The sequence below is a fragment of the Furipterus horrens genome, unplaced genomic scaffold (assembly GCF_987537825.1).
Source record: "Furipterus horrens unplaced genomic scaffold, mFurHor1.1.pri manual_scaffold_2, whole genome shotgun sequence".
NCBI classification, from domain to species: domain Eukaryota; kingdom Metazoa; phylum Chordata; class Mammalia; order Chiroptera; family Furipteridae; genus Furipterus; species Furipterus horrens.
The window spans coordinates 57,048,585-57,070,181 of NW_028327172.1; the positions used below are offsets into that span (position 1 = coordinate 57,048,585).

At 35.1% G+C, this 21,597-nt stretch overlaps 1 protein-coding gene across 1 annotated transcript in view; it reads left to right on the forward strand.

Moving 5' to 3' along the window:
* NOX4 (NADPH oxidase 4) overlaps positions 1–21,597 on the forward strand; it is a 166,667-nt gene that overhangs the window by 133,920 nt on the left and 11,150 nt on the right. Inside the window, exons 14-17 of the mRNA XM_090267800.1 lie at positions 8,091–8,210; positions 9,761–9,869; positions 14,946–15,014; positions 16,370–16,470. Coding sequence (XP_090123926.1) covers positions 8,091–8,210; positions 9,761–9,869; positions 14,946–15,014; positions 16,370–16,470 — 399 coding nt within the window. The remainder of the gene's footprint in view (positions 1–8,090; positions 8,211–9,760; positions 9,870–14,945; positions 15,015–16,369; positions 16,471–21,597) is intronic.

Consider the following 21,597-nt stretch of genomic DNA (forward strand, 5'->3'; position numbering starts at 1 on the left):
TTCTCAAAGCACTTTTGACAAAGAACCAATGAAGCTTCTAGAAATGAAAGATACAATATCATAAATTTAGCAGATTAACACAGCCATAGAGAGAATGAATGAATTGTTGATAGAACTGAAATAATTATCCAGAATGCAGCACAGAGAGACAAAGATATAGAAAATATGAAAGAAAGGCTGAGAGATATGGTAGATAGAGTGAGAAGTTCCTGCAGTTCTTTATAGTAAAGATCCAAAAGGGAGGGAAAGAGAGGGAGAAAGTGTATGTAGGAGATGTCATATTTGAAGAAATAAGAGTTCAAATTCAGGGTGACAAATAAATCCCAAGCAACATAATAAAAATAAAGTCACCATAGGAAACACCATAATTTACTTACAGAACACTAACAGCAGAAACAACACTTAAAAGTAGTCAAGAAAAGAATGGGGTGGGTAAGAAATAAGAAAAAGTGGAACAAACAGTACAAGATAATATTTTGGTAAGTAATTCAACATAATTGAACTAAGTTCTATAGTGCAAAGAAGGTTTTCAGACTGGAATGAGAAAATAAAAGAGCAATAAGCTGTTTTCAAGAGTCACATAAAACAGAGAGATATAGAAAGGCAGAAAGTTGAAGAAGGTAAAGAATATAGCAGAGAGAATCTAGCTTAAGACTAATTGTTCCAGTAAAATAAACTTTAGGGTAAAGATATTTGTAAGCATAAAGAGAGTTATTAATCACTGATGCAAGCTTCAATTGATTATTTTTCTGAATGAAAGAACTAAAACTCCTGTTTGGGGAAGACAGTTTTGGTGTGTTTTGTTATAAACAAAAATGGAGTTCATTCTAATGGCAGACATAAACCACTTAGATGTGTGGCCTTGAGCAAATATTTAAACTTCTAGAACCTCAGCTTCTTAATAAGTAGAATAGCACCATCTAACTCTCAATTATAAATAATTCATCTAAAGCATGCAGCACTGTGCCATCACATAGCTCTGCTGTTGTAAGGGTAGGTAAGGAAAAGGCTGATGGTCTTACATTGTAGTAGCGTTCCAGAAACAAAAAGATGAGTCCTATAAATTTATTTTGGTCAGAAAAACAATCCTTGGTTTATCTAGTTTTTAATTCAAAGATATCTATTCCCTATAGAAACTTCACTTCTTCCGAGACTTGTTATGATTTAAAACTTCATTAAAAGTAACATCTCCTTTGACATCAACCCACGTAGAATGAGAGGAAAACCCATTTTTGCCTTATTTTGCTGATATAGGTTTGAGATCAAATCAGAAATTTATACAGATGTTTTTTAATCTTTAAAATACCCTAAATCGTTCAGTTGTTATTCACCTAACGGCTATTAAGAAAAAAAATTATGGTCTACTTTTTATACTGTGCTCTCATAACCTACTCTTTCAGTGGATATGGCTAATAATCACAAGATCTTTATCTTTTGTGTCTTAGACTAGCACATTTATTATTTCTTAAAGTATGTTTATTGAGTAAAATCTATTCTTTTATACTGTGAAACATTAATTTCTGAGAAACTTTCATTCATCAAAGTCTATAATTAAATGATATTTTTATGGTCACAGAGAAGTTGGAGATAGAGAATTTCAGAGCTCTAGTAACAAAGCTACCTCCCTAGCCCTGCCCTTGCTGGATTCTCTATAATAAAAGTGTTATTTAAAAAGTTGTTGGTTCATGGCTATAGCACCTAGACACCTCTGAACAATTCCAACATTTGATCCCATCTGGTGTGCAAGCAGTTACGTTCTGGTAGTTCCCAACATCTGTCAGGAAAGCACATCTTATTCTATCAAGGAGGGGCAGAGCTTCAGACTCGTCATGGCACTGCATGTGACATCAGGTTCCTAATTTCTTAAATGGAGATAATCATATATGCCCACTTTATAAAGTGTTGAGATTATGACAGATGTGAAAAGTACAAAGCATTGTGTGTATGTAATATGGATATATAACACACAAGTTATTTCTCAAATTGCCCCCAATTTATACTGTGTGTTTTTATCCTTGCCACTGTCTTCTTTTTTTTTCTTTCTTTCTTTTAACCTTTACTATTTTCTTTATTAAGTAACCTTTTTAATTGACAAGCACATGGATGGGCTGCAGGGATATAGAGATTAGTAAGAAACAATCCTTTTCTCCTTGAAAAGTTTATAGTTCAGGGTTAAAATATAAATTTTTGAGATGACTTAAAGTATATTATTTATTACTTTTCCTCTTTTTTATTAAATTTATTGGGGTGCCTGGTTAATAAAATTATATAGGTTTCAAGTGTACAGTTCTGTGATGCGTCATCTATGCATTGTGTGTTTTCTCCCCAGAGTCGAATCTCCTTCCGTCACCATACATTTGACCCCATTTACCCTTTACCCCCGACCCCCAACCCCTCTTTCCATCTGATCTGGTAACCACCGTATGTTGTCTGTGTCCCTGAGTTTTTTGTTTGTCTCTTTGTCTTGTTTGTTCATTTGTTGCTTTCAGTTTTACATCCTGCTTATGAGTGGAATCATAAGGTTCTTGATTTTATCGGACTTATTTGCTTGGCATAATTTTCTCAAGATTTGTGACAATACAGATGGATCTTGAAAATATCATACTAAGCAACTTTCATTTTTATAACCTACTTGAGTACAACAGACATTGCAATTATTCATGTTTTTTTTTTTTTTTTTTTTTTTTTTTTTGCTGCAGCAGGTGGTAGTGGGCTTTAACCACAGTGAACCTTCTACTGTTATGTATATGTTAATTCCCTCCACTTACTTAATCTTTAAAATAACTTTTGCAATGTCTATTGTAGCTGAAGTTATCCCTTGTGAAATCTCACAAAGGAAATAGTCTTCTAAAGAGTAATACCTTTTCCTTTTCTTGATTCTAGGTCTCCATTTCCTAAATTGTTCTCTATTCTCTATAATCTTAACAGAAAGTTGGTGGAGAAAAGAAATTTATGATGAAATATGTTTACAAATTTATGATGAAATATCCCTTGCTTGGATATTATGAAGACATTTTGGCATGTTAAAGATTTAGAGAAGTTTTGAATTAAAGCTATTTTTAAAAAAGTAACAAATAAAATAAATCTTTTCTTAACACATTTTCCAAGTTCATTTGACCATGAAATACTCTGTCTTCCCTTTATATTATTGTTCTTTGAAACCCCTTTTGGGAAATACTAATAAAATTAATGTATTTTATAAGTTAAAATGTTTTTCTTAAAAAATTATGATTTCTGACTAGTTCTCGACTCAGATTGTCTAAATAAGTTCTATTTTAATTTATTAACGATATCAGTGTGTTTTGGGGAATGTGATAGGAAGTATTGGGAAATAAGATTTCAGGAAGTATTGGTTGTACTTCTGTCTTTTAATATAGTGGAATTATTTTCTAGCTGATATATTTTTTCCACTGAGAAAAGATCTGATATAGCTTATATCAGCTGATCAATGTTACTCATCAAATCAATGAATTCCATTAACATTAAATGGAGTCTACTTTCAAGGGAAAAACATCAGTATTTCAAAAATGTTTATATATTTCTGAAAGGGCCATGGAAGAGGATTCCTCCTTTTCTTAGAATTCTCTTAGATTCACAATCTTCAGAAAGAAACTTTTCATTATGGCCAAGCAGTACTCCATTGTGTCAATGTTCCATACCTGTTTTACCCACTCATCTACTGATGGACACCTGGGCTGCCCCATATCTTAGAGATTGTAAATCACACTGCAATAAACCTAGGGGAGTATATATTCTTTTGAATTAGTGTTTTGCATTTCTTCAGATAAATTCCTGCAAGTGAAATTGCTGTGTCATAAGGCAGTACATCTTTAATTTTTTGAGGTACCTCCATACTGCTTTCCACAGTGGCTGCACCAGTCTGCATTCCCACCAACAGTGCACAAGGGTTCCCTTTTCTCCACATACTCGCCTGTACTTGTTTATTGATTTAGTGATGATAGACATTCTGACAGGTGTGAGATGATAGCCCACTGTGGTTTTAATTTACATTTCTCTGATTATTAGGACGTTGAGCATATTTTCATATGTCTATTGGCCATCTGTATGTCCTCTGGAGAAGTATTTATTTAGGTCCTTTGCCCATTTTTAATTGGATTGTTTGGTTGTTTTGGTTTTTTTAGAGATGAAGGAAATCAGATTTATAGAGGGCAAGTAACATGCTAATAATCCTAACCCCAGTAAATGACTAGACCCCTGAGTATTTATCTTCTTTTCCAAAGTTAATTCTGAAACACCAAAGAGTAGATGTATGGGATATCAGGAGGGTGAGTGTGTGGGCATGTGGGCTGGAAAACAGACTCATGGGAAAGGCAATTGCTAATGACTCCTCTCCCTTATCCTTTGCTAGTCAAATACAATGTCCTTCTGTCAGTGTTTCCTTTTGGGAAACAGTCATGAGTAGAAAAGCGGGCAGCACCAAAATTGCTGAGGGCAAGAGCTGTACTTTTCTATCTCCAGAATTTTGTATATAGAAGATACTTGATAGGTATATGCAAATGGAGGATGTGTTAGATAATCACATCAAAGAGAAGTTCTCTACAAGGACAAGGATTTTTGGCTCTTGTTCACTGCTATAATCTCTAGCACCTGAAAAAATGCCTTTTACAGGATAAGTGCTAAAATATTTGTTAGTGTACAGGAACTTGCATGGAATGGTCCAAAGAGCATCAGTCCTTACAAAGAAAAATTCATAAGCACAGTTATCAAGAGACCGGACAGAAACGGAGTTGCAAGTTCCTGAGAAGAGTTTAGTTTGTGTACATATATACTTAAGCCAAGAATGTTTTGTTGATTTGTACTTCCTGTTACTTTCCTCAGATGTGTTTATATCTCTCTGGGAAGATTCTTCTCCCAGATGCTTTTCTATACAGCTCCTTCTCTTTACTTAGATCACTGTTCAAGTGGCACATTCACAGAGAGGTCTTCTCTGACTCTCCCTTTAAAATGCCTATGCAAAATTTCAAGCGTATTCAAAAGTCGTCGGCAGCCGTCCATCTCGAGAGACGATGGTGTAGCTTCTTAAGAGTCTATCTGCACCACCGAGAATGGTTGTGCAGTCCGACTTGGGAGTGACACGGTATCTGTCTCCTCCCGTGTTAAATCGACATCTTGCGATGACGCTGGAGTGTCCTCTCCAGTGAAGCTGAAGCTACAGAGCCTGGGCAGGGTGATATGGAGGGTCTGCTGTTGCCCATGCAGCAGACCCCCCCTCTCTTCGCAGCTGAAGGGTCCAAGGGAAAGACAGAGTCAATACAGCTTGGCTTCAGGTGCGCCGCAGGAGTTGCCGGTGTTGACTACAACGTCAAACCGCCTTAGGGACTCCGGCTCCGGATTTTCTGTCGGGGTTTACTCCCTTAGCCTTTCCCCTGAAGAGGTATGCCGCAAGGCAGCGGAGGTTTTTTGGAGTCAGAGTTTTCCTTCTCTGATGTGCCCTGACTGGAAGATCGAACCAGCGACACTTAGCTCACAGGCCGACGCTCAATCCACTGAGCCAAACCAGCCAGGGGTGTATTCAAAAGTAAAGAGAATAGTATAATAAGCTTTTATGTACGAAATCATCCAGCTTCCATAATTCTTGTTTTACCTCTTTTAAAAAGCATTTGTCAGTATGTGGCATTATATCATATATCCTTTTATATCTATTAAAGGGCTAGTCCCTTTCCCGTTAAAATCAAAGAACCATGAGGTCAGGGACTTTTCCTACCTTGTTCACTTCTATATCCCAGATACTTTGAACAGTGTCAGATACATTGCAAGTACCGAAAACCATTTGTTGAATGAAGGAATGAGTGATTAATTGAGAGAAGATTGCACTAAGTCTAGTGGATTCAAAAACGTTATAGAGATTTACAATAATCTTATTTTTGCAATTGGAAGCACTTATTTTAAATCTGGATTTTGTTGCTTAGTGTTTATGTTGTAAATTTGCTTACATGGTGAAAAGTGGTAGAATCTATTTACATTGTTGTTTTTAAGCCACTGATATTGTGAGATTTCTATCAAGAATCCAACATACTGTGTCATTAACTTCTGAAAATATTTTTTGTTTGTTGAGTAAATAAGCTTTAAAGTGTGAGTGAAATAGATGTAATAAGAATCAATCACATTGTGAGTATTTGATCTATCAGTTTTTTCTGAATTTATATGCTTAGAACACACTACCTTAAGCATTTAAACTTCGATTATTTTTTCTTGAGGTGCAAAAAGTAGCTTTTTAAATAGATATCATATTTTTTTAGAGCACTAGTCTTGCAAGTTTCCATGATTTAAGTATGTACTGAACATATAGTAGTCATGAGTGTAAGTTCTGCTGAAATAACTGGTTAACCTTGAAATACCCCTAAAATATGATGAAACATTTATCTCTTGCTCAAGGAGTGTCTTCTGTGAGCCCAGTCATACTCTAGGACAGCTTCCTTCAAGTTTAAGTAAAGGATTTATTTAGGTGGCTTCATCTTCTGCTTCAGCTCATGGCTTTAGTTCCCATGGGAGGGAAAGAGTTTTCTTTGACTGATTCCAGTAGTAATAGGTATTGCATCCACTTACAGCTCAGTGATCAGAATTAGACATAAGGTTCAATATAACTACAAAAAAGCCCAGGAAGTGTAATGGACTGAGTACCCAGGAGGAAAGGAAACCAGATTTTGGCAATGATTATTAGTATATAACACAGATTACATGCCATAGAACTCAGAGGTCAAAAGACTATTCACTAATTCATTTAGCAAACATTTACCAAACAATCAACTGGTAAGACCACAGAAGCCTAATCTTAAGTGATCTGTTGCCGTCACTTGATAATAGAAGACATGTATATCATAAGACTGACAACATAAGTTTACTTTTTAGGACTGTTACTATTTTTTAGAAAAGTTATTTTTTTTATCCTTAACTGAGGACATGCTTATTGATTTTAGAGGGGGAGAGAAACATTGATGAGAGAGAAACATTGATCAAGTGATACGTGCCCTGACTGGGACCTAATCCAAAACCTAGGCATGTGCCCTGACTGGGAATCAAACCCATAACCTTTCAGTTTATAGGACAACAACCAACTGAGCACACTGAACAGAGCGGCAAAGTTATTTTTTAACAATAGAAAAAAACCTTTTAAATTCCAGTACCTTATATACATGTGTTTATTTTTTTAACATAAAAGTATCTAAAAGTAGTTAGCCATAGAGGATATGTTAATTCTATAATGATAAAAAAGTATTTAGACCATCACATCAATGTTTTAAGCATAAGCATAAAGGAAAGGAAGGGAGAGGCATAAAGAGATGCGACTTGCAACTGAGACAGCTTCTTTCAAGGAGCCTTCCAGTTTTTCCAATTGCACTTATATTTATACCACGTTAACCAAAACATAGTCAAACAGCCAAATAGATAAGGGAGTTTGGGAAATGTAGTGTTTTGTCTGGGTACTTGATTTCCCTAAATGGAATAAATGTTTTGTCACTAGGAAAGAATGGGAGGATGGGTATTGAGTGAACAGTTACACACACACACACACACACACACACAGTTGAACGTATAATCACAAGTAGAATAATTAAAGATTCCTTTAAATTGTTCATCATCTGTTTCTATACTGATAAAATCTAACTGGGGCAAGAGGAGAAACCTTTCTTTCTAGAACTTTTCTGTTCACATAGTAAATGTTTTGGTAACTATTTTTGCTACTGACTTTGCCATGAAAAAGAATATTATTTATTGAATATAGGCACAGCAAAGCAGTTGGTATTTTAGTTTAATCAAATATAGTAATATAAAATTATCAGAGCTTTAACTTGTCAGCTGTCACGGTTCTATATACATTTTCCTATATGTTTAATTAATGTTTCCCTCAAAAAAGGCATGCTTAAAAACAGTTGTATTGTTTTAATATTGACTGTTCATAAAAAATATTTCTTGGGGTTTTTTTTTTAGGCTTGTCACTATGAGAAACAGTAAAGTAAGACCTGAACCATCACAAAGCCTAGTAATTGGATTCAGTATATCTGCTATGTATTAGAGAAAATCAGTTTAACTTCTTCTTTTCTTTCCCATCTTTGTCTTCCTCTCCACAGGCTATATGTTGACGGTCCATTTGGCAGTCCATTTGAGGAATCATTGAACTATGAGGTTAGCCTCTGCGTGGCCGGAGGCATTGGAGTAACTCCATTTGCATCAATACTCAACACCCTGCTGTATGTCATTTTGATCCATTTTAGTAGTCCAAATAAAGAACTGTCAATTTTTTAGACATCTCTCTTTGAGTATGAAGTAATTCCTTACAAAATCCTTCTACTTGCTATTGAAGGAACTTCACTGACTGATTGCTGAAGGGAATAATTCAGTGATTCTCAATATGTGGTCTTTGGCTTTCAGCATGCTCTCTTGTAAAATATGTCAGTATCACAATTATGCTTTCCTATGTCTTTATCCTCTGTTAAAGTTATTCTGCCAGCCTTCATTTCTCTACTTCCTTGTCAGTGTTAAGTGCTCTGCTTATCCATCAGTCAACAAATACTTTTGAGCAACTATGAGCCTATCTATCTTATAGGTAAATACTGATAATCCAGCAATGAATGAAACTGAGCCCCTGCCCTTAAAAAATTTTTGTTAAAATGAGGGAGGTAAAAATAAACCAGTGAGAAATTCTTAAGTAGCATTACTTGAGAAAATATTAGAATTATGATGAGAAAAGGTACTCATGGGATATAGAAATAAAGGGCCAGGGCTTTTGTAAAAGTAAGGTCAGGGAGAGCTTTTCTGAGGGGATGACAAAATGAGCCTCTCATACCTTGGTCTATTACTCAGCAAATTTATAACAGAAGAAGAGTTAAGCAGAAAAATAGATGGCTTAACCAGGAAATACTTCTTCCATTATTTTTGTCCTAGGATTTTAAACAAAAATTAACTGATTAATATTAATTGTCATGAAAACATAAACAAAATGACAGTAGGAAATTATTCTCAAATTTATTACATTTACTTTTCAAGACACAATTTGCATTAAAAGGCTGATTTATGGAGAACCAAAATAGAAATCATAATTTGAAGTGGTGTGTTTGAATGATATTTTATTTCAGTTTTAAATACTTGACATAGACTTGGGCCTTTTTGTAAGTTCTTAGAAAAATAACCATATTGCATGCCAGAAATCATGTTTCTGAGAACATATTACAAGTTCTTTGGACACCTAAAGTTAAAAAAGGAAAGAATATTTTCTTAACCTCAAGCTTACTTCCTAATTATAAATAGAAATCCTACTTGGAATCATGATTGACTGGAATGCATTGCATAGTAGATGGTTGTGAAATCTCCCTCTTTAATGATATTAAGAAGGGGATAAACAACCAATTTCTGGAATGGTTTTGGCTTACTCTGCCTAGAACCCAGGGCAAGAGTGATGGTGACTGGAGCCCTGCCCAGTGATAGAATTCACTGAAAAATAGAGAGCTTTTTCTGAGATGCAGGGCTGGGATTATTCTGATCCAAGAGTTTAGTTTATTGCTTTCAACTGGAAATGGGTGATATGCATATAATATTTGCAAGTATGAACACTGAATTCATGGAGAGTATTATGTTTTAAATTCATGGGAGTTATAGCAAGTACTGTGTCACACGCTTAAGTGTAAATAACTGTTTTTTTTTTAATTGGTTCCTTACTAATAAAAAGCAAATTTTCAAAGACACAGGGATTCTTAACATTTTCTGCCACCCTAATCACTATTATGTTATTTTAATTTTAAAGGGATGACTGGAAACCTTACAAGCTTAGAAGACTATACTTTATTTGGGTATGCAGAGACATCCAATCCTTCCGTTGGTTTGCAGACTTACTCTGTGTGTTGCATAATAAGGTAAAGTTAGGTTTGTCTTTACTCTTGCAATTTTTAAATTTAAAAACAGAGTCATAGTCTTTCAAATTACTAAAGTAGTAAATGCTTGCTATAGAAAAAAAGTCAAAAAATATGCAGATCAATAGTAAGGAGGAAAAATCCTTTAAACTTCAAAAAGCAAAGATAACATTTGTTAATTGGCACACATCTTTTTAGATACTGATATCTGTGAATATGTGTATATGTGTACGATATGCTTTAACATGGAAATACTGATTTATATATTCTAATGGTAGAAAATTTTAACATAGAAATGCATGCATATGCTAGTGATGTGTGCATATACATGTATATGAGGTTTGCAAATGTGTGCATATGGGGTGGTGAGGGAAGGCAAATAAAGGGAAACATCAGCAGACAGTTGCTACTACACTTTCCAACTTTTGTTCTAATAGCTCTTACATCTTATTTCCACCTTTAATATTCCAAATGGACCATCACAAGACCTTTGGCACATTATGCAGAATTTCAAAGAGCCCAAATTCTGTTTTATTTTTTTCCAAAGATAAAAGCAGGTATTCTTCATCTGTCCTACATGTAACCTTTTATTTATCTGACTCCAAAAAACCTCCGCTGCCTTGCGGCATACCTCTTCAGGGGAAAGGCTAAGGGAGTAAACCCCGACAGAAAATCCGGAGCCGGAGTCCCTAAGGCGGTTTGACGTTGTAGTCAACACCAGCAACTCCTGCGGCGCACCTGAACCCAAGCTGTATCGACTCCGTCTTTCCCTTGGACCCTTCAGCTGCGAAGAGAGGGGGGGTCTGCTGCATGGGCAACAGCAGACCCTCCATATTACCCTGCCCAGGCTCTGTAGCTTCAGCGTCATCGCATGATGTCGATTCAACACGGGAGGAGACAGATACCATGTCACTCCCGAGTCGGACTGCACAGCCATTCTCGGCAGTGCAGATAGACTCTTAAGAAGCTACACCATCGTCTCTCGAGACGGACGGCTGCCGACGACGAATATATCTATCTTTATTTTTTAAGTTGTACAAGTAATACACATCTTTTTTTCATCTTTGGTGCAAAATTTTAAAGTAATTTAGATAAAGCAAGATCTTCCCTTCTACTTTTACCACCCAATCTATGTAACAATAGGTTTCTATAGATTCGAACATACTTTTTGTATTGTTCTGAAAGTTGCTTTCTTAAAATTATGACGTCTTGAACATTGTTAGTAATGGTACGTATAGAGTTACCTCATTCTTTTTACTGCTATAGAGTATTTCATAGTGTGAATGTATCTAGTTTATTGAACCATTCCTTCACGATGGATATTTACATTTTTATTACAAAGAACACTGCAGTGAATATCATACATGCCATTTTGTGTCATTCAGTCAGTCATTCTGTCACTCATCAAATATTTACTAACTGCCTACTATGAATTAGAAACTGTTCTAGGACATAGAGCTAAACTGGAGATAAAAATAAAAACAATTTTTTGATTTCATGTGACTTACATTCCAGGTAGAGAAGATAGACAATAAACCAATGAATATATGGCATGTCTAATTCTGATTAAGATAAAGAGAAATGGAAAATGGGTACAGCAGCAAAGAGTAAATGATAGAGGACATATTAATGTATATTGTGTATTCAGAAATACCCACCAAAAAAATGATGTTTTTGCAGAGACCCCAGTAAAGTCAATGAACAGACAAGACAAATATCTTGGGGGGAAATTTTTAAGGCAGAGGGACCCAACTTTCCAAGCAAGTGCTCTAATGTATTAGGGTGGAGGATGATGAAAAAGAGCTGTGTGAGCAAAACAGTAAGCAAGGGGAAAAGCAGAGAGGTTGTGTGTGTATGTGTTTTTTATTTGTTGTTGGTGGGGGGGGGGGGTGGGGAGATTACATAAGGCCTTTGGATTTTTATGCAAAAAGAGATGAGTTCTGGAAATATACCCATAATAATTGAAAGCAGTGACTTGAACAGATGTTTGTACTCCAGTGGTCATAGCAGCATTTTTAACAATAGCCAAAATATGGAAACAATCCAAATGTCTATCAATGGATGAATGGATAAAGAAAATGTGGCATAGACATATAATGGAATATTATTCAACCTTAAAAAGATTGAAATTCTGAGGCATGTTACAACACGGATGAACCTTGAAAACATTATGCTGAGTGAGTTAGTCCAGACACAAGACAATTATTACCTGATTTTACGTAATATGAGATCCCTAGAGTAGTCAATTTCATAGAATGCTGGTTGCCAGGGTCTGAGAGGGAGAGCAAATGGGGACTTACTGGTTAATGGATACAGACTTTCAGTTTGAGAAGATGAAAAGTTCTGGACCTGGATGGTGATAATGGTTGCCCACCAATATAAATATTTAATGCCACTGAATTGTATACTAAAAAGTGGTAAAAATGGTAAGTTTATGTTAGGTATATTTTACCACAATAAAAAAAGTACAGTTTCCTGGGACCCTCCCGGGACCTGCTGAATCAGGAGGGGAAACAAAGGGAGGGATGAGTAGCTGCTGAAAGGATGTGAGCAAGACTGATCTGACTGTGGATTATCTTGGGAGTGTGTGTGGAAACACCAAGCCCTGGGATACTGCAGTTCCTAGAGGAGCGAAAGGTGAGTGATGGTTAATAAAGGAGACAGGTCAGAGTGACGAGTGAGGCAGTAGCAAAACGAAAAGGGAGTTCTGTCTTTGAGGCTAAGGGAGGAAAAATTGTCAGGAAGAGCAAAATCACCACTCTCTTAATTTGTGAGTACTTTTTTCTGGGCCAATGCCAGAGAGTAGACTTCCTGAGTTGGAGGTTGTGAATAAATTTAAAATTTAAAATTATACTGACAAAACTCCCAGAAGAGACTAAAACAATTTATTTTTGCATCAAAGAATGTGAGAAAAATGTATTCCATAAGTCTGATCTCTGTGTCTAGGAGTCTGTTTCTGTTTTGTTTGTTCATTTATTTAGTTCTTTAGATTCCACATATAAATGAAATCATATGTTATTTGTCTTTCTCTGACTTACTTATTTCACTTAGCATAATACCCTCTAGATTATTCCCATTGCATATATGTACCACATCTTTTTTTATCCAGTCATCTATTGATGAGCACTTAAGTTGCTTCTGTATCTTGGCTATTGGCAATTGTGTTGAAATTAACCTGGACATGCATATATTTTTAAATTAGTGTCTAACCACCATACTGTAAACCTGAAATAGATATAAAATAATACTGAATGCCAATTGTAATTGAAAAATAAAAAATTTAGTATTTTGAATAAACTAATCTACACTGAATTGTTAATCCAGATACCTTTAAGACATATTAGATGACATTCTGTATTTTGCTTATGTCATTAATTTCTAAATATAATTGCAATATCATTGTTTAAAGTTTTTATTCTCAGTTATTTGGAAGAGTATTTTTAACTTGAACATTACAATAGATATTTTAATCTAAAAATAAGAAAATATAGTCTTTTAATCTTTTTCCAAAAGTGAGTTCTTTCACATCACTCTAGAATGCATACCTGGAACGTGACTCTAGCTGCCCCAGCCATTTAGTCTTGGTGTCAGACAATCTGAAATGATCACAAAAGCTGCACCTCAGGTGGCCCTGCTTGGCCAGATTGTCCAATCTGGTGAGTTAAGAAAAGAGTGCGGGGCTAGATGTCAGGTGACCTAGTACCAGCTCTGCCAATAATTAACTCTATGACTTACTTCAAGTCACTTCACCTTTATAGGTCACATTCAGAAAATCAAAATGAGGAACCAGGGCTACATCAGGCATTTGGAGTCTGTACCTCACACTGACTCTAAAACCTTGGCTAAACCACTTCACTTTTATAAACCCTATTTACACTTCCAGGTTATAACAGCACTTAAAGCCTAATGTGAGATTTAGCATTAACGTATCTAAGACATCTGTGATCTTGGAAGTACAGAATAAATGATTGCTATCATTTCTATTAGTGATTTGTAAAATTCCTTTCAAGAGTTACATTCTGTTATTTTTTATTTGTGAGGAAAATAAGAAAGAATGACAGGCAGGAGAAATAAAAATGAAAAACATAATCTTTGTGCATGACACTATAGCCCTAATCTATTTGCAAGAAAGACTGTGTTGATTCATGTATTTGCTCCCTGGACTTGAAGAAAATGTTCTTTAGTATGTACTATTACTTATCTTCTGTGAGAGATAAATTGAAATGGAGACATTGAAATCATTAAGAACATTATTTAAATTGTTATAGTTCTTTTAGTTATTGAGGCAGGACACACAAAACAGCATCCTGGAAGACTTTTAAGACAAGAATCTACACAAACCATGTATTCTATGAGATGCTACCCATTACTGGACCTGGAAATCCCTCAGTTTCTTCCCAATTAAAATCCATGAATCCTGATTCAGTTTAGAAAGGGCCATAAAATTAAATTAGCATTTGGATATAACTTGAGGCATCTATTGGATGGGATATGATTAATAATGTTATTTTAAGAATATTATGGGTGCTGATAATCATCTCATCACTTTTAAGGTGAAATGTGTTTTCATTAGGATTTTATAATTCAGAGTCTCCACCTGTCAGAAAATGCATAATTTTAGATCTGGAAGAGACATGTAAGATAATGTCCTTCAACCATATCATTGTCTTGATGAAGAAGCTGAAGCCAAGAAAAGTTCAGTAACTTGCTAGAAATCTCTGGGCCAGGCAATCATAGCAATAAACAGAAGTCTCTCAGTTATTTCCCAGGTGCCCTTACCATAGTGAACGGTGCTAGAGGGGCAACGAAGCACTACTTAATCACTCCTTACCTGCAGAATGACTTCTTTTGCATTCTCAAAACATCTACTTGAGTCCTAATATATCAACTTCTAAAAAATCACTACTTTTACACTACACATACATATATGTATATAAATATATATACACATTTCCTTGTAGATATTAACTGATTAGACAAGATACATCTTAACAAATTCTAGAATCACATGTGTTAGAATAGGAGGAAGTCTGTGTTTACAGAAATGACTTTAATATCTGTTTACTTTTATGTCCTCAGTTTTGGCAAGAGAACAGACCTGATTATGTCAACATCCAGCTGTACCTCAGTCAAACAGATGGGATTCAGGTATGTGGCTGCATGTTACTGTGAATTAAACAAGCCTCTTGATAATAGTAGATTTACTGTAAGGTCTGTGCTGGAGAAAAATTTCCACAGGTGGTTTGAAGAGGTTTCCCACAGGAAGGCCTCTTGGAATGTGTCCAGAAAACTCATGGCTTGTCCTTGAACTCGACCGTATTATGCCTTATTTTTCCTCCTCACAGGGACCTGGAGCAGACTTGAGTTCATCTCTCTCCTCTTCACTGTTTCCTCAAGTTCTTTACCTATAGAGATCAGACAATAAGTGAATGGTCTTGTGACTGTGTCCACTGAGTGGAGGTTTTATGTGGAAAGAAGTAAGGTCATCCACAATAGAGCTTATTTCTCTTCAAGAGAAACAAACAAACAAAAAATAATAGCTATCATGCATTAGTTATTCACTGTGCTAAACACTGTCCTAAGCAATCATCAATTTCAGGATTTTCCTATCCCCAAATTATAGAGGAAGAAACTGATGTTGTAGACAACTTCAACTGATGTTGAAGAACTGCGTAAGTGCATAAATCTGGGCATAAATATTTTTACAAGTTTTATTTTAGTATTTTCTACCATCATTTTCTGTAATAACTTTGAATACAAAATATGAGTGCTTGTCAGTTACTTCAAAACTAATCTAACTATTTTTTCTAGTCAGGGTTCTTCCCTACTTGGTATGTAAATATATTTTATTTTATTACTCTTATGAAGCAAGTCAGTATCATTATTCTTCATGGTATTGCTGTAATTAAGGTACAGAGCATAAATTGCATTTGGTTCTCAGTTTGTCTGCCTGAGACTCAGACACTTTCTCCTCTTTTCTCACTTCATTCTGATTATCTTCAGATCTCATATTCTGTTCATTGCAAACACCAGTTCTTTAAAGTTATTTGTTGATAGACCCAAGACTTGGAGCTCTTCTGTCTTGGGCTTTCTTGTCCAAGATCATTTCCCCAAATTTATGATTACAATTTGTAGTAATTTATCCATATAATGTGCCGAATAGGACAACTGTACTTGCAGTGCAAAACAATTGAATGAAGTTTATGTGCTGAGACCTTTTTGAGAGTAGGTAATTAAAATGAATTCTTCAACATTACAGTTGTTAAAAAATGAAGCAAATCAGCCATTTGTAGTAATGGCATTCAAGAAGAGAATGGACTTTAGAGGAAAAGAGGAAGGAAATGATGGGCTAACTGTACTGAATAGGCTGTCATTTGATACTTATATTCTTTATATCACAGCAATTTTGTTAGGAAGCCACAGTACCAGCAGAAATGATGTTAGAGAAATGGGTAATTTGCCAGCTCCATGTCATATAAAATATAATGCTTTCTTTGTGGCAGAAAATAATTGGAGAAAAGTATCAAGCACTGAATTCAAGACTTTATATTGGACGTCCTCAGTGGAAACTTCTGTTTGATGAAATAGCAAAATGTAACAGAGGGTAAGTGCCATTCCTCAGAAAATTTGGCATGTGGCTAATGATCAAATTAAAGTATTCTCAAGTCATTAAAGATGAATTAGTAGTGGGTTTACAAATTAGAAGGCCACTTAAACACTCAATTATCACTATCAAAGGAGGAAGCCAGTGAGGGATCACCTTACTGATGTGTAATGCCAAGTAATTAGAATTTGGCTTGGAAATAGTATATAAATTATTTATGAACTAGACTTTTAAATTTGCATAGACCCATATTAAAATGAGTATTCATTCCCACAGCATGTATTGAGTGATCCTAGGAAAGTTTTCAAAATCATATTGGCAAACAAAGGAGCTGTACAAATAATTCTAATATACATGTACTTAAAAATCAGTTTTTGTACCTTTTTTACCAGAGTGAATACAATTTTTGAAACTTGTAGTTAGTATTTGCTGTCTCTACTCAGAAATATTTTTAAATATTTTTTTTCTTGGAAGCTATAATTCTAAAGCAATTTAACATTATGGACTATGTATCTATGATCTGAAGAGTTTACTACTGAAATAAAGCATTTACTTTAGGGCATAGAGTAGGCAACCCATTTGCCTTCTATAAACTTATTATGCTGCAAGGCAATAGTCTACAAAAATGTGAAAGCATTTTGAAAACCATATACCTACACTCACATTTTAAAGTTGGCATTGAAGTACTTTCATCATAAGGTTAAATAATTGCAAAGACTATAATTGCTAACATTATTGCAGATGTTGGCATTTTAAAATTTATGTAACTATTTTAAGCATACCTACTGTAATCTAAATATGAGCCTCTTGATATCAACCCCATATATTGTAAATACACAAACAAGCTTTCATTAGCAATTGGAAATTATAAACAATTCTTTTTTTCTACTTGAATTTGCATTTCTATCCTGATTAATCTACAAAATTTAATCAGAATTAAATATATTTTTATATTTGAACTAAGTATATTTTTGTTTCTGACCTAAATATTTTTGCAACAAGAATGTACATAAATTGATTATTTAATTTTTAAAATTTCCTGTGACCCTAAGGCACTACTGTTAATTTTTCTTCTGGGTTATCATAATTATTAGTATATAGTTGATTAATTCATAACTTACAAAATTTACAAACTATATATATATATTTTTTTAATTGTTTATTGATATTAGAGAGAGAGAGGAAGAAAGAATCAGAAACATTAGTTTGTTGTGACACTTATTTATGCATTCGTTGATTGATTCCCGTATGTGCCCTGCCCAGGGATCAAACCTGTAACCTTGGCATATCAGGACAATGCTCTAACCAACCGAGCTACCTGGCCAGGGCTACAAACTATATTTTGATCAATATAAAAATGATATTTGATTGTAAATGAATGAGACAGCTTATGAGATGAAGAGATTTTTTTTTTTTTTTTAAATCTCAGTTCATGAATTCATGGATCAAGATGTCTTGAAAGTATCATTGATTCTTCATGACCCTTGGCTCTACCTTCAGAAGTTTTATTTTAGGAAGTATGGTGTGGAGCCCCAGAAACAAAATATAAAAAGGAACATATACTCATGTAATTCAGATTTCAGCCATGTTTGAGACAACTTCTGTATTCCCTTCCCTTGAAGAAGTAGTTTGCAGTTGAAGAGGGAAGCATTATTTAGAAAGTGGAAGTCCTTTGTAATATGCAGGGCCTCAGTTAAAAGTGACCTACAGAATAAAATAAAAGTCAACTTCGTTTGGTTATTTTCTTTCCCATCTTTTCCCAATATCACCCACCTTATGTGTGATTATCTTGTCATACTCACCTGGGTCTTGCATACAACTCATTCCTCATTAATGACATTTAACTGACCTCTGACAAGCATTCTTTTGTTAGTTTTTGTGGTATACTGTTGAAAACTTTGATAGTTTTGGTTTCTAGTTTCTTCCTCCCTCCCTTCCTCCATCCCTTCCTCCTTTTCTCTCCTTCTCTTTCTACCTTTCTTTCTTTCTTTCTTTCTTCCTCCCTCTCCCTCTTTCTTTCTTTCCTTTCTTTCTTTCTTCATTCTGAAAGCAAGCTCCCAAACAGTAGAGAATCAATTACAAGGAAATTAGACTGGAATTATTGGTTTCTTTGATTATTTATTAAGAATTCTCATTTGTTATACTGTTCATATTTAGAGGGATTTTGTTTATTTGGTTTTTCATTTTTTTTCAGACAGCAAGCTGATTTAAGATAAGCAAATTTGCACCACCTACTGTTCACATTGTGTACAACACTATTATTTTCTATATTTGCTCTGGTCTGGCACCTAAAATACATTATTTTAAAATGATTTTTTATGTAGCATAATTTGACAAAGAATAAATCAGTATCATTTCTTATTTGTTTCTGAGTGTTTATTTTTTTCCATTACCATTTACTCCCTTTATACCCCCCCCCCCCCACACACACACCCAATCACCACTGTTATCTATGTACATGAGTCCTTTTTCCTTTTGGCTCAGTCCCTCCACCATGTAACCTCCCCCTTCCCCTAACTGTCAGCTGCTCTCTATTTATGAGTCTGTCTCTTTTTTGCTTGTTAGTTCAGTTTGTTCATTAGATTCCACATATAAGTGAAATCATGTTCTCCAGGTCCATTCACACTGTTGCAAAGGGTAAAATTTTCTTAGTTTTATAGCCAAGTAGTATTTCATTGCGTAAATGTCCCATATTGTTTTATCCACTCAACTACTGATGGACACTTGGGCTGCTTCCAAATCTTGACAATTGTAAATAACGTTGCTATGAACATGGGGGTGCATAAATTCTTTTGAATTGGAGTTTTGGCTTTCTTCAGATAGATTCCCAGAAGTGGGATCAATGGGTCAAAAGGCAGATCCATTTTTAAGTTTTGATGTATCTCCATACTGCTTTTCACAGTGGCTGCATGAGTCTGCATTCCCACCAACAGTGCACAAGGGTTCCCCTTTCTTCGCCTCCTCATCAACACTTGCTGTTTGTTGATTTATTGTTGATGGTCATTCTGACAGGTGTGAGATGATATTGCATTATAGTTTTAGTTTGCATTTCTCTGATGAGTAGTGATGTTGAGAGCCTTTTAATATGTCCATTGGTCATCTGTATGTCGTCTTTGGAGAAGTGTCTATTCAGGTCCTTTGGCCATTATTTTAACTGGCTTGTTTGTTTTTTGGTGTTGAGTTTTGTAAGTTCTTGATAAATTTTGGATATTAACTCCTTATCAGGTGTATCAGCAATATTGTTCTCTTATTGTGTGGTTGTATTTTTATTTTGTTGATATTTTCCTTTGCTGTGTAAAAACTTTTTAGTTTGATGGAATCCCATTTGTTTATTTTTTCTTTTGTTTCCCTTGCCTGGAGAGATATATCTGATAAAATTCTACTATGAGAAATGTCTGAGATTTCCTGTCTATGTTTTTTTCTAGAATTTTTATGGTATTGGATCTAATTTTGTCTTTAATTCATTTTGAATTTATTCTTGTCTGTGATGTAAGAAGGTGGTCTAATTTCATATTTAGGCCTCGTTAACTAGAAAAAGGTGCTATTTAAATAGAAGGGTTCATTTTAGATGTATAATTTTGGTTAAGCTCTTGTATGTAAATACACAGTGTGATGACTGACAGAGGGGAGTGGGTAGAAGAGGGTGTAGGGAGAATAAAGGACAATTGAAGAAATACAATAAAAAAATGAACTATTAGAAAAGAATACATAGAGATAGAAATAGAAAAGAAAGACATAAATTAAAACATTTTTATTTTTTAAGTTTTTATTGTTATTCTAATACAGTTGTCCCAATTTTTCCCCCTTTGTCCTCCTCCATCCATCCAACCCCCCCCCCGCCCCCACTCCCATAGTCAGTTCCCACACTGCTGTCTATGTCCATAGGTCATTCGTGTATGTTCTTTGTCTAGTCCTTTCACCTTCTTTCCACCATTATCCCCCTCCCCACTTCCCTCTGGTCACTGTCAGTCTGTTCCATGTTTCCATGCCTGTCATTCTAGTTTGTTCAATAGTTTATTTTGTTCATTAGATTCCTCTTATAGGTGAGATCATATGGTATGTGCCTTTCACCGACTGACTTGTTTCACTTAACATAATATTCTCCAGCTCCATCCATGCTGTTGCAAAAGGTAGGAATTCCTTCTTTCTTTCTGTTGCATAGTATTCCATTGTGTAAGTGTACCACAGTTTTTTGATCCACTCATTTACTGATGGGCACTTGGGCTATTTTCAGCACTTGGCTTATGTAAATACCACTGCTATGAACATAGGGGTGCATAAGTTTTTTGAATCAGTGATTAGGGATTCTTAGGGTATATTCCCAGCAGCGAAATCGCTAGGTCAAAAGGCATTTCCATATTTAATTTCTTGGGGAAAATCCATACTTTTCCCAGTATGCACTAGTCTGCATTCCCCAAAACAGTGCACTAGGGTTCCTTTTCACCACATCCTCTCCAAAACATGTTGTTTGTAGATTTATTAATGATGGCCATTCTTGCCAGTGTGAGGTGATATCTCATTATAGTTTTAATCTGCATCTCTCTGATGGCTAGTGATGTTGAGCATTCTTTCATTGCCTATGGACCCTCTGTATGTCCTCCTTGGAGAAGTGTCTGTTCAGGTCCTTTGCGAATCATCTAATTGGATTGTTCATCTTCCTGCTGATGAGTTGTATGAGTTCTTTATATATTTTGGAGACCAAAGCCTTGTTCAATGTGTCATTTGCAAATATGTTCTCCCATATACTTGGTTCCCTTTTCATTTTGATAATGGTTTCTTTAGCCATGCAGAAGCTTTATAATTTGATGTAGTCCTATTTATTTATTCTTTCCTTTATATCCCTTGCCCTAGGAAATATGTGGGCAGAAATATTGCTATGTGTGATATCTGAAATTTTACTGCCCATGTTTTCCTCTAGGATTTTTATGGTATCATGAGTTATATTTAAATTTTATATAATTCATTTTGAGTTTATCTTGCTGTGTGGTGTAAGTTGGTGGTCTAGTTTCATTGTTTTTTTGCATGTTCCAGTCCAGTTCTCCCAATACTATTTATTGAAGAGGCTATTTTTACTCCATTGTATGCTCATGCCCCCTTTGTCAAATATTAATTGACCATAGAGACCAA